Source organism: Sinocyclocheilus anshuiensis, unplaced genomic scaffold (genome assembly GCF_001515605.1).
Source record: "Sinocyclocheilus anshuiensis isolate Anshui unplaced genomic scaffold, SAMN03320099.WGS_v1.1 scaffold784, whole genome shotgun sequence".
In the NCBI taxonomy this organism is placed as follows: domain Eukaryota; kingdom Metazoa; phylum Chordata; class Actinopteri; order Cypriniformes; family Cyprinidae; genus Sinocyclocheilus; species Sinocyclocheilus anshuiensis.
Genome location: NW_015554160.1, coordinates 1,133,847 through 1,148,544, shown reverse-complemented (window position 1 = coordinate 1,148,544; position 14,698 = coordinate 1,133,847). Strand labels below are relative to the sequence as shown.

Sequence of the window (14,698 nt, the reverse complement as noted above, 5' to 3'; positions counted from 1 at the left end):
TTTTGCGATTTTAGGTGAACTATGTCTTAACTATGATTCATACACGATAACTTTTACTCTCCACATCCCTCATTCACTCACACACAAGTACAGTCTTTAGTCTATATCCTCAGGTCTCAGTCCACACTTCCTGAGTGTACGTCTCACGTATGGAATGGCATCCTGCAGAAACCACTCTCTCCTGTACAAAACCAGCATCACATCCAGTAATAGACTGTGCTCCCTCCTCCTGCAGAAACAACACAGAATCAACTACATAAGCTCTGACAGTCAAATATAACTCCTATAAACTCATATTCATAAGATACATGCACATATGTTTTTTGATCAACAGATGCTCACAGCTGCTTGTAGAGGTTTTGAGGTTTATACAGAGGCTGTTCACAGTTGCTGTTGTTTGTGGTTTCAGACTTCTCAGTAAACTCCTCCTCAGGATGCTGAAACTCTTCACACTGACTAAAGCAGCATTCACTTCCTGCTGGCATGCCAAAAACAACATCTACAACATCTACAAAAACAACATCAACACACCTACAGCCTAAACACCGAATAATGAATAAGGCTGACGTAGCTGTTTTTTAAAATGATATAAAGGAGAATATATGGATCTCTTGCCTACCTGCAGGATACTGCTGAGACACTTGGTGTGAGACGACAATCATCTCGGTGTTCGTTGTGACTGCGTGTGTGTGTGAAGTGTTTGTGTCTGGACTGCTGGATTCTGTAAAGGGTGCAGAGTTGATCTCCCTTAAAAATGACTTGAGTTTCTGTCTCAAACCAGCATTTTCCAAGCACACCTGCAGAAGCAATATGCATACACATGCAAAACATTAATCTTTTGTTTATTTGAGTAATTGTTGCTTTTTTAACAAAAATAAATTGAATGAATAAAATTTTTATATACACTACCATTCAAAAGTTCAGGGTCAGTAAACATTTTTTTTTTTAAATACTGAAAAATTTAATACGGTTTCCAAAAAATAAAACAGCACAACTGTTTTCAACATTGATAATAATAAGAAATGTTTGAGCACCAAATCAGCATATTAGACTGATTTCTGATGGATCATGTGCTTGGCCCGATTGGCCATCACAGGATTACATTTTAAAATACATCGTAATAATATTTCACAATATTACTATTTTACTGTATTATTTGTCAAATAAAAGCAGACTTGGGGCCTATTTCATAAAACAAGTTTGCCAAATAAGGCAGGTTTATTTCAGTTAGTCTGACTTTTTGTCAGCTGATCTGGTTCAAAATAAGTCAGACTAACTGAAATAAGCCTGGGTTATTTGGTAAATTGTTTTATGAAACAGGCCCCTGGTGAGCATAAGAGATTTCTTTCAAAAACATCAACAAATCCTACCAACTCCAAACTTTTGATTGCAAGTATATGTCTTTGGTTACCTTTTCATAGGAACTTTTTATGTCCTCTAAGTGTGACATCAGTTCAGCCTGTAAAGCAAAATTAAACTGCAGTTCACATAATCTACCAATAAAGGGCAACACGCATCTAATTTCATTCTCCAGTTAAGGTGTGGTGTTTTTTCAACATTGAAATACTTTATTCTATGCCTCTATATCCAGAGACATCTAGAAATAAGCAATGTGTAGGTTGATTTCCCCAAAAGTGTAAAAAATATTGAGGTTTGTTTGAGCCTCCCTGTGACACAATATAACAACATTGGCTCAACCTATGGTGTGAGTTTGGGGGTGGGACTAGCTGTTTGACTAACCAATGCCACACAGGGGGAGTATTTCTGAAACAGTTTGAAGATAGTTACTATTTTAGCAAATTTTCTTGGTGATGGTAGCAGCACAGAAATTACACACTTCTTTTAAGGTTTGGTAATGGTGTATTGTTTCCAAGTTATCTGTAGAAAGATCTGAAACATGACCTTATGAAAAAGTCTAAAATAATAGATAAAATAATAATAAAAATAACTGAATACTACTTTAAAATAATAAGGACAGAATAAAGCATGAAACCTTTTCAGTCTCGAGCTGGCTGAGGGTAAGAGACACACTCTCTCGAAATCTTTTGAGCTCTTCTCTGCTGGTCTGTAGTTCTGCCAACAAGCTCTCCTACCATACAAACAGCACAATAATAACATGTTCATATAATCAAACAGATGTTCTAAAAGTCAACATTGGCAGGCTGTGTGTGATTTGTACCTGCTGGTTGTTATGGGTTGACACAAGCTGGCTGTTTCTCTCTCTGGTGCTGTTGAGCTGTGTGAGCAGTTTCTGGACATCCTGGGTCAGTCTCTCTCTCTCAGAGTGCAGCGTTTGTGTCAGCATTTTCTCTCTCTCACGACATGTGCTCAGCTCTGATCTCAGCTCCTCTGCTTCTGTTTGCAAACACACCTGAAGGACAGGCATCTTTATTTTTTCAACACTGTGCATGGCACAAAACTCTTACACATACAATTTGCATTTTAAGCCAAGGGCTGGGGTTGGAATTGGCATTGTATATGGTCAAATGCACTTTTTTGATAAAAAATGACAATTTTTCCAAAATATTAATGTAAATTAATACATTAATGAATGTTTACCTTTATATTTGGTTCCACTTTTAGATAACTGAATAACTTGCTTAATTTATATGTTTTTTGTTCTATTACTGTTTGTTTTTTATTTTACAGGTGCATCTCAATAAATTAGAATGTCGTGGAAAAGTTCATTTATTTCTTCCACACTTTTTCCTTCCACTCAACTTTCTGTTAACATGCTTGGATACAGCACTCTGTGAACAGCCAGCTTCTTTGGCAATGAATGTTTGTGGCTTACCCTCCTTGTGAAGGGTGTCAATGATTGTCTTCTGGACAACTGTCAGATCAGCAGTCTTCCCCATGATTGTGTAGCCTAGTGAACCAAACTGAGAGACCATTTTGAAGGCTCAGGAAACCTTTGCAGGTGTTTTGAGTTGATTAGCTGATTGGCATGTCACCATATTCTAATTTGTTGAGATAGTGAATTGGTGGGTTTTTCTTAAATGTGAGCCAAAATCATCACGATTAAAAGAACCAAAGACTTAAACTACTTCAGTCTGTGTGCACTGAATTTATTTGATACGCGAGTTTCACAATTTGAGTTGAATTACTGAAATAAATTAACTTTTCCACGACATTCTGATTTATTGAGATGCACCTGTATTATATAGACTGTTTCTACGTTTATTTAATAAGGATGCAATAAATTGATTAACAGTGACATTTATAATGTAACAGAAGTTTTCTATTTCAAATAAATGCTGTTCTGTTGAACTGTTGATCAAAGAATCCTGAGGAAAAAAAAATAGTTTCCACAAAAATATTAAGCAGCACAACTGTTAGAACATCAATAATAATACATGTTTCTTATGCATCAAATCAGCATATCTGAATGATTTCTGAAGGATCATGCGACACTAAAGACTCGAGTAATGGCTGCTGAAAATTTATCTTCATCATCAAAGGAATAAAAACAGTTCTTTTAAATTTAACAATATTACTGTTTTTACTGTATTTTTAACAAATAAATGCAACCTTAGTGAGCATAAGAGACTTTTAAAAACATTAAAAATCGTATGACCAATTCATAGAAAGAGTTTATCTTACACCTTTACGTTTAAAAAAGATTTACAGAAACTCCTCTGATCGTTGTTTTAATTGCGAAAAAACGCAAAGAAACATTCCTTCACTGCTTTTGGTATTGTGACAAAATCATTTCTTTTTGGACTAAAATACATATTTTTTTTACAAAGACTCTTTTTTTTTAAATTTGTTATATAGTGGAGTGGAGACTATGTTTGACTTCCACACCAAACATTTGTTTCTAATTTTGGTTTATCTGTCAAAGAATGTATATTGTTACTGTGGTCATCTTCTCGGGTACCCTCTTTTAAAATGTGGTTGTCTCAAATATCTACGGTACTTCCACTTGAGAAACTCACCTATGATATACATCAAAAGTCTAATGATTTTTGGCAGATATGGACACCTCTCTTGTGCTACATTAACAACCTCTCTTGATCTTCTATTCTATGGTGCATATTTAGCCTCTAGCCTGACTGAATTAACTTTTCTTCCTGATTGTTGTAATGTGGGGTTTTGTTTCATGTTCATGTTTTCATGTCTTTTATTTTGTAATTGTTTCACCCTGTTAGTGTCACGCTTCCCTTGCCCTCATGTATCTCTAGGTGCGTTCGACTTCATGCGGCGCCTCGCAAACCGATCGGCGGCTGACTTGAAGCAGTGCATGCCGGTTAGAAATTTTGTCCGACTTTACGTTACGTCACTGTCACGTGTGGCATCAAAGTACCGCGATATCGTTTCGAGAGCAGCCGGCTGACTCAGCTGGCGCAGCTTTTTCAGAGCGACTGCAGGAGCGCTGATGACGACACAGCTGTTTCACGATTGGCCAAATTCACCACATGACAACAATGACGTGTGTTTCTAACCTCTTCAAATCCAATACTGCTCATAAATCTGTTTTTAGAACATTAAAAGCTTTTTTACTGTAGTCGCAATGTTATATCGAGTCACGTTTATCATGAAAGCATATATACCCCCACTTTATTAGTATTTAAATAGTATATATTTACTTTGAACTCTATTCTTGAACAGATGGCGCTGTATTAAGCAGTATATAAAAAGTGTTTCTGTTGCTCATGAAAACGTTTTGTGTATTTGACAAATAATTGCATTTAATTCACTTCATCTGTGATACGAGTATGCAAACACTCCGCGAGCGTCACATACGGGAGCAGAAAGTGTCCGGCTTGACGGCTCCGTTTTCAACTCCGCCGACGACTGCAAGCGGCTACTCTCGTTGACTGCCGTCTGTAGCCGTGCTTCAAGTCGAACGCACCTTCTGCCTTGTGTATGTGTCATGTTCTGATTGGTAGTCTTAGTCATGTGTCTTGTTTCCCATTGGTTTGTTCATGTCATGTGACCCTCTTGTCTGCTATAAGTAGCCATCATGTTTCCATAGTCTTGGTTGTGTATTGATGTTGTAACTCTGCTGTTGGTGAGTCCTGTTCATGCCAAGTCAAGTCTGTTTTAGTCAAGTCTGTTCATGCCTCGTCAAGTCTGTTCTAGTCAAGTCTGTTCATGTCAAGTCAGGTCTCGGATTATTGTTTGGATGTTTGGATCACCTTTATAAATAAACTGCACTTGGGTTCACACTTCAACTCGCCTTCAGTGGACTGAATTCGTTACAATTGTATACTTCTCATTGTTTTCCACTGTATAGCTGAGACTGTATCTGTATGTTTATGTGCATTAGAATAACCGACGAATACAAAAAAAAAAAAATCGTAGGACCCCAGTGCATAAAATATATAAATATAATAACTCCAGAGTTGTTCCTCTATCTATAGGAACAAAGTGACTGTAGATACTGTGATATAATCCAGCGCATTACTGGTACCTCTGCAGTCTTTAATATTCCCATATCTGCAGATGTGTCGCTTGCAGATTCTTGATTTCCTCTTGTCTTTTCCCAGCTCAATCCCTCTTGTCTCTCCTGTGTTGCTCTTTTTCTCAACTCATTCTCCAGTTCTGCTACTTTTTGACTGAGAGAATCTTTGTCTCTCCTAGCCTGAATGATAATCTTGTCATAGTCCTCTCGGATCTTTCGTTGCCGGGAACAGTTAGGACACTCCACAGCTGCTGAGGGAGCTGAAAAAGCTTCAAGAGAGGATGTAGAGAGCCGCTCTACAGAACGGCGCTGTGAAGATGAAAACTCTGATCCCTTTCCAGTTCTTTCTCTCCCTCCAGCATCATGGAGAACTGCCCCAGACAGGTAACGGGGCAGGGAGCGGGTCCTACCTGCAAAGCAATTAAAAGTTCTTCTTTAGTGTTTAAAGTGATTACTGATTTTATTTGAAAATGCAGCTTGTTACCATCAGCTCTGTTTTTCTCATCTCCAGATCGAGATCCGCGGCTGTAATGCCCAGGTGGTTCGGTTTGGCCTGGTTTCTCCAGCTGGGGGAGAAAAGTCCCATCTCCACAGTGACCTGAGCTGAGTTTATGTTCAGAGGGACTGACTGAACTCAAAAGATTGGGAAGCAAGCATGTCTGCGACTGAAAATACAGCAAATGAAACACCAAATATGAAGATACCAGATCATACTTTCTTATAAGAAAAATGCTGTGAATGATAAAAAGTTAATTTCTTAAAATGTCAAAAGCAAGACATTTTCAAAACAAAGCCTTAAAGGTCTAGTGTACCATCTTTCTATCAAACCTATTACATTGCATGCAGGTCTATCATCTGACATTTAACTAAAGATGTCTATAGTTAGAACAGAAGCTTGTCAAATTTTTAAAAAGACATTGTTTACAAATTTCTCATTTTTAGCTTTAAACATATCTGATAACTGCAATTAGTGAGAAGCTATACAGAGCACCAGTCACTGGCTTTTAAAATTAAACATTTAATATGATAAACAATAACCAATAATACTGAAAAAAAAAATAGTAATAGGTACATAATAACATGATAATTTTTACAACTTTATATACTTAATTATAATCATATTAACAATCATTCAGTAAATTGACTGCCAAACTTATATAAAGTATACATCACAGTTGTGACTCGTTCAAATGGCTAACTTGAGTGAGTTTGAGACGGCTTTGTGAATCTTTTTACTGACTTATTATAAGGAAGTAGCTCATAAGAGAAGCCAAATCGAATATCATAACTTGTGTTGTTTATGCATATGGATGCACAAAACGGCTTTCCCTGCTAAATTTTAAATAAAATATTCCCACACATTTGATCTTTTCTCATATTTGCAACTGTTTTAGCTGCAATATGGGGCTCTGCTATGTAACTTTAAAGGGTTTGACATGCTTTATATGCTGTTTATAAAGCAATTTTTCAGCTATCTGACCCCAGGCTTGTTTTATGGTATTCGTATCTCAGTTAAAATGTACACAAAAACTGAATGTCCCAATAAAACATTGTATATTGTATATTCAGATTAACACTGTCCTCCTCTGGCTCAGAGTGTTCTGATGATGTTCTCTCTCACTATACTGTAACTTTAGAAACAGGCCACTAGAGGCAAAACTATTCAAATGAAGAGTCAAACTGATGAGCACAATAAAAGTTGCCCCTTTCATCTTTATGACTCACTCGGCTGCAAAAGGGCACTTGACATACAAACACATTCAGGGTTTAAAGTGATGCTATAAATTATGTCTATGTGAATATGTGCTGTGTATGTGTGTGAGTTTGAGTCTCACCTTTCTGTCAGATCCGACCGGTGGTAAAATCTGTTGTCTGTTCAGATGATTAATGTCCTTCTTCCCATTCAAATATGCACATGAATAGAATATGTTTGTGAGATTACATAATTTATTTATGAGCTGATTTTATTAAACAGTTAGATAAGAGCGGAGTGTGTAAGACTTCACCAGTATTGTGCATCTGGGTATGATCTGTAAGTGTAATCATTGGAAAAAAGGAATAGTTCACCCAAAAATGAAAATTTGTTGAAAATGTCCTCACCCTCAGGTCATCCAAGATGTAGATGAGTTTGTTTCTTTATCGGAACAGATTTGGGGAAATTTTGCATTATGTCACTTGTTTACCAATGGATCCACTGCAGATAATGAGAGTCCAAACAGCTCATGAAAACATCATAATAATCCATAAGTAATCCACATGACTCCAGTCCATCAATAAAGATTATCAGTTGTTTGAACTCTCATGCTGAACGGCACCCATTCGAAGCAGAGGATCCATTAGTGAGCAAGTGACGCAAAACTACATTTCTCCAAATCTGCACAGATGAAGAAACAAACTCATCTACATCTTGAATGGCCTGAGTGTGAGTAAACTTTCAGCAAATTTAAAGTGAAAAAAGGATTAAAACTGTTAGCAAACATTAGTACAAAGACAATTATTATAGGACAATAATTTATTGTGGTGTTTTTCTATTAAGGTGAGTTACATGTAAGAATGAGATGTATCTGGGAAGACTGTATGCACATTTGTTGAAGTGTGATGTATATTCTGAAAGTATGCTCCTGGGAAGAGTGTGTATACCTGTTCAGGTGTGTAATGTAATTGAGATGTGTATATGGGTCGTGAAGGAACAGCCATGGCTCTGGAGGCAAACTGTAGAGAGCTGAGAGTTTCAGATATTAAAGATGATTGAGATGACACCGTGACCACTAAACACGTCCGGCAGTTCCCTCCCAAACTAAACCAGATAACAAAAACAGTCAACAAACGTACACAAATATTGAAGAAATTGGAGAAATAATGATGGCGATGTTGACAATGCTCACCAGTCCCTAAGTGCTCGGGTTAGTTTGGATTCTCTGTATGGGACATGCTGGGACCCCGCAGAGCTGAGGGCAAAAATCACCTAAAAAGAAAGGATTTAGATTTTCTGTACTTTGCATTTTAATACTTTTTATAGTATTATATACATAATACCAGGACAGGTATCAAAACATTTTTTTTATGTAATTTATGTCCAAAATGACTATCATATTATGGAATATTTTCTTCAAACACAGTGAGAAAACTCAGAACGGGGAAGAAGAGGCCTCCACATTATCTAAATGTAAATAATCAAAAGAAGAGGCCAATATTCTGAAAAAAATCTTAGTGTGACATGACATCTTCCCTTCCCTAAATGGAAAGCTATGTAATCCTACAGATCATTTCCTGTGTCTAATTTCCTGCATATGCAGCCAACACATTGATATGATTAAGATAGGGCTCTTAGACTGATAAATAATCACTGGAGTACGTCTTGAGATACTCAAAACAAACTCTGCTCTTCAAAAATGCCGTTAGTCTGACCGGGACAACAGTGATAATAGATAAAGCATGCTCTTTTTTTGCTGACATGTTTGAGGTATTACTAACATTTCCGAATATGGTGAGGGAGCGTTTCAGCATCTTGGTCTCTTGTGGGTTTTCATTTGTGGCATTGAAAGTTCTCTTAATGTCAGGAACCACAGAACTACGACACTGGGGGTAGAGAAAAAAAGTGAACATTAAAACTGAAACTCTATTATTTGTAACCCAAACCTTTGTATTAAAGTATATAACAACACTGGAATGTCTTGACCATTTGTTGCAGGTAATCAACAGCACTGATATTCAGAAAAACAACACAATTATGACACATGATTTCTTTTTAGTTAATATTGAACAAACTTACATTTTAGATAGATACAGTTACTTTGGCAGTTTATTTGTGCTTTGTTTGTTGTGCCTCTATGAGCAACACGAGGTAGATAGTGTTTTATTACACTACAACTGAATCAACCATTTTGAATGAATCATTTGAATGAATGAAATTCAAAGACTTAACTGTAAAGGCAAATCACCTGTTTCATTCCTGGATGAATCAGCATGTTTGAAGGAGTCAACTGAGTCAATAATTCAAAGACTTTATCATTAAGGCAGCTGTTTGAATCAGCGTGTGGCATTCGTGTTTGAACGAATTAGGTGAATCATTCATAAAGACGATGAATCATTCATAATGACTCATTCATAAAGACAATCACTTGTTGCCACAGACTGGCGCATTGATGTTTTTTCTTTAGGTAAACATTAAAAACTAATTCAAAAACTTGGAAGCTTATCCCATGGTTAATATAGTGGTCAGTATTTTATAATAATCATAATATTTTACTATTATAATAGGTCAGTCAATGGTGGTCAATCAATTTCTTACTAAAATATCATGATCTGACACAGAAAACATTTCAGAGTAACATAAACTTACTTTTCCTGAGCTTGCCAGATCCACCTAACAAAAAGCAAAAATCATGCGAGTTTCATAAATCTTTATTAATTCACAAATATGGTGCTCACTACAAGTATGCCAAGAATGTGTACTTCACACAGAGAATACCTAATACTTTAGTTATGCCAAAAGGAGTCTCTGATGCTATCATCTTACCAGAGTGAGTTTGCTGGCTGTCAAAACTCCCTCTGCAACCATTAAGCACAAACACACACAAAGGGAGGTAGTTAATCAGATTTGTATTAATAGAACATAATTACGCTGTGACACTGTGAGTTTGCAACACACCACTGCAGGGGGTACAGGGAGACCCTGTGGGAGGCTCTGGTATGTTCATATCTCCCTACAATAACAATCAGACCGCAGGCAGAGGTTCCTAGAGCTGACTAATGCGTAGGGGGTTGACTGAGGGGAGCTATTGACCAACAAATGGACTGAGTTACCCATTAAAAACAAGTAAAAATGTTACAGAATGTAAGTGTAACTCTCCTAAAACATCTTTAGTATGAATTATTTATTTTATTAATCTAATAAGATAATAAAAACATGGCAATATGCAAGAAATTCAGGAAATAATTCAGGAAAACTTTAGAAAGACATATATATTTAGGAAACATAAAAACACCTACCAGGGGACTGGAGCATTGTGTTAATGACCACAATGTTGAATACCATATGGGATCGGCTTGGAAAATCTCCCTTTGAAATCCCTGAAGAATGTTAGAAAGGTATGACAAATTAATCTGACTGAATAAAGCAAGTTGAGATCACTCTGATCATCATACTTCAAATGAAATAGTGTTTGCTCATCAGATCAGATTGAGTTACTGGCTCTTACCTGTGTGTCTGAGGGCAGAGCCACGACGATGCACCTGTAGCAGATCCTGAGCGGAGTTCACTTCCACCTCCGTCAACCCATCGAGACGCACCACCTCCTCACAGTCACGCACCCAGATCACCTCACTCCCTTTTGGATCCTGAACAGATCAGGAAGAGAGACAAAAGAGCATCTGAACACTTTCCTTAATGTTAGACTTCACATGTTTCATATATTCCAAGCTTTTTTTAAACAATGAGACAGTTTACTGGTACCGTAAAAGTTCAAAAGTTTGGGGTCAGTCCGCTTTTTTTTTATATTCAGCAAGGATGCATTCAATTAATCAAAAGTGACAGTAAAGACTTTCACTTTGTTACAAAATCAGCAATTATTTTACATTTATTTATTTAAAATAAATGCAGATTTTTTTTGTCAAAGAATCTTGATTTAAAAAAAAAAAAACAATAAACGGTTTCCACAAAAGTATTATGCAGCACTGCGTATTAGAATGATTTCTGAAGGATCATGTGACATTGATGTCTGGAGTAATGGCTGTTGGTTTGCGGGCACAGGAATAAATTACATTTTAAAATATATTAAAATTGAAAACACATTTTAAACTCTAATATTATTTCACAATATTTCTGCTTTTATTTTTTATTAAGACTTCATTCAAAAACATTAAAATGTTGTAATAAGAGTCAAGCTTTATGGCAATGAGGCTTAATATTTCATCCCTGAAACTCACAGTACTGCATGGCACCAGAAATACAAAGGCCACGTGAACAATATATACAATGTAATTTTCTCTGAAAAAAGCATCTGCCAAATGCATTAATGTAAGATCATTGTGATTGATTGATTTAATTGATACAGTGATTTACTTACTCAACAAATACTTACCAACAGGTCATAAATCTTTTCATTGAAAATGTGGTAGAACGAGACTCTGATTTTGCAGTAAGATACCTTTGGGGCTGGATTTTTCAAATTAAGGATTGTTCTAAGATGCTTATGTACAGGTCCTATTATGTGTAGTCTGGTGAGCATGACACTATGAATGAGGAGTGGAATGTTACTGCAATATACAGTATGTGTTATACAGTAAGTCACTCTTATCTACAATAGAACATGAAATCTTAAGATATGACTTTCTAAAACCAACAGCCTGAAGGTTTGATACAGGTGAAGATGTCCTCAGCAGCGCGGCTGATGATGCCTCTGTGTTTGGCTGACACGCTGCATCCCTGCATGGTATGAGTTTTACCGCTGCCCGGAGAGCCATAGACAATTACACAGCCATTATAACCCTGCATTAGATACTCGACCAGAGACTGGCACAGAAAGACAGAGATAGATTAGTATCTCAATTTACAAATAAAATATATTAAGGACTAGTATTAAACATGACAATTGTTGCTAAGAACATTCTTTGAACCTTTGTTGTAGACTCATAAACATCTCTCTGTGATGCCTCCTCATTTAAGACTGCATCAAGGTCTATAATATGAGGCTTGTGACTCTGGAGAAGGACAAAAAATATTTTGAAAACACCTTCAACTTGACTTTATTGCATACTTTGGTTTCACTTGAATCATTTAATTCTGTTTTTTGCAAAAGAGCATGATGAATCTAATTAAGTGACATCTTTGATCTCATTCGAAACCTCACCCTTCCAGTGTCAACAACTACTCTGTTGAGATGTGTCACTTTGATGGAGGCTCTGGGTTCATCTAAAGAGACAGAATGTTCTGGTCTGTTCGCTGAGGAATTGAAAAATCTGGGTTAAATAGCTTCAGGATGATAAGAACACTGGAACAAGGTAATACAATGAAATAAAGTAATCATGCAAACTTCAGTAAAAGTTGTGCAGACCCTTATATACATTATTTTTATATATGTGTGAGAGCATGTGTGTAAGTCCTGTGGGTGAGTGTGTGTTCTCACGGGCACACAGACGGACGACCACTCTGAAACTCCTCTCTGTATTTAGGCGTTTTACTGCAGACATCCTCTTCAAAATTTGGCTTCTTGCCCAGTGGATAAATGTTGCAGACAAAGACAGAGATATAGATGCATGATTCTAATCATAAACAAGAATTTAAAAATTAAATTAAAGCATAATGTAGCTTGCTTTTTAGCCAAATATGATTAAATTAATAACTAATACCTGTTTTTCAATAAGGCAGAGACAGATCATCAGAAAAGTGGAACAGCAGTTTTATAGAAAATCTAGCGTAGCGTTAGTTCTGGCAGGTCACGTTAGTCAAACCATACCGCCAATCCAAACTTTATGCTAATTGTCAATAATCTTTGACGATAGTGGTCCTGACAGAAATATAATACAGTAAGAACTCCAAAAACGTTTATCACATTATAAAATAGCCTACTGTATGTGTAAATATGTAAAAAGTATCAAATATAATTCTAATATTAATGTTGCTCAAATTTACATGTAGTTTTACAGGAATACATGTTAAAATTAGTTTTTTTGTGAGCATATATTATTATTGCTGTTAAAGGCAGTAAAGCTTTGATTGTCGGAAACTACCATAAAATACTGAGACAACGATTTTGGTAAATAAGGACTAATCCATATATAATCCAATAGGCCTATTTATTCATATCTATGTATTGGCTTTAATAATAGCCAATACATAGACGATGCAATGTGTCATAGCCTAGATACAAATACAAAACACCATCAGGGTGACACCTATAACTTTTAAATAATACAATAATTATTAAACGTTAACTCAACCGCATAAAGTGTAGGCTACGATAAACACCGCAATGTACACGTAAAAACCAGATGAAACTATAAAAAACATACAATAAACGAGAGTTGGCCTACGCAAACTGTAGGCTACCTGTTTATAACATTATGTACTGAAATTAATAACAAAACTATTTGATATTAATTCAAATGACATAAATATAAATTTAGTTCCCTTATAAAGTTGATGCTATAGTTGATGCGCTTCAAATCGTCAAATGAAAAACACAATGTGAGATAAGATAATTTGTGCAGAGACGTACCTCTGTTCAACTGCTTCAGCTGTTTCTTTATGAAATCAAGCTACAGTCTCTCCAGAGCACATTACTCCTGGAATAACAACCTTGGAATCCAATTCCAGATAACCAGCCTGTCTCTGTAGAGCTGCCAGTATCACACTTGGAGTGTTGCTGACATGGTTTTGTTTTAATATTTTGAAAGCTCCTGTTGTTCATCACTCCTCACCTCGGGTCGCGCGGATGAGCGCGTTGTCTGTCTCGCGCACTGTTTAATTGGCGTTCATACAATCCACGCGCTCGCCGCGCAGTGAGGCGAGTGGACGCTTCACTCGGACTGTGACTGTGTGCTGAAAATGTCAACATTTTTTAACCAATAATTCAACCCCCAGAAAAAAAATGCAAATTATCTTCAGATTTGGACTTAAATGTTATTTTTATTACATTCAAACTTAAGCAATAAACTATATCTTACTAAAACCAGCTGGTTTTCTTGATGGTTTAAGATGGTCTCACAAATAATTTTCCGAGCCAGCTCATCTGAAAACTGTTCAAGAACCCTTATAAAACAAGCAAAATGATGAGCTAAAAATCAGAAAATCATTTTAAGGTGGTTTAAGATGTTAGGAATGATCTGTTCTGTATGTTGTTTGCCGTTTTGCAGACTTTTGACTTTTAAATAAGCTAACCAGCATGGTCATATTTGTATATTGATACAGGGTTGTATTTCCAACCATGCCACACTCTTTTACACACAGACGTTGCCGGAGCAGCAGTCTGGAATGCTTGTGTGTGACAACTTATGGCTGTTCCTCTTGACCCCCTGTACCTCTCCTCCAGCAGCGTCCTTTACTCCTTTACAAGGTGCTTGGAGGAGGAATGTGCATCATAAAATGGGATGTTTAAGTTTCTTATGCCCAAATGAAACATAGGAGTCACACATATCCAAGGGGGGCTGGGGGCAAGGGATGGACTTAACCCTAAAATACATTTATTATGTCAATACACTGTCAGAAATATTGCACAAATTGAGCCTACATAATTGAATAATGAAGATGTACTATACGCACAATGAAAGCAAAGAACCACTTCTCATTGT

At 36.5% G+C, this 14,698-nt stretch overlaps 1 protein-coding gene across 1 annotated transcript; it reads right to left on the bottom strand.

Annotated features, from left to right (window-relative positions):
• LOC107670851 (kinesin heavy chain-like) lies at positions 1-12,598 on the bottom strand. The gene is made up of 21 exons (XM_016463633.1): positions 12,514-12,598; positions 12,259-12,353; positions 12,026-12,109; positions 11,771-11,921; positions 11,491-11,564; positions 10,609-10,747; positions 10,400-10,480; positions 9,927-9,958; positions 9,750-9,773; positions 8,882-8,986; positions 8,293-8,372; positions 8,046-8,204; positions 7,243-7,324; positions 5,885-6,072; positions 5,417-5,813; positions 2,180-2,371; positions 1,994-2,089; positions 1,412-1,459; positions 620-797; positions 343-478; positions 1-229 (listed from the first exon to the last, which is right to left on the bottom strand). Exons 1-21 carry the CDS (start codon positions 12,596-12,598, stop codon positions 97-99), a joined length of 2,559 nt encoding a protein of 852 aa, XP_016319119.1. The 3' UTR covers positions 1-96.
• Positions 12,599-14,698: the final 2,100 nt, after the last annotated feature.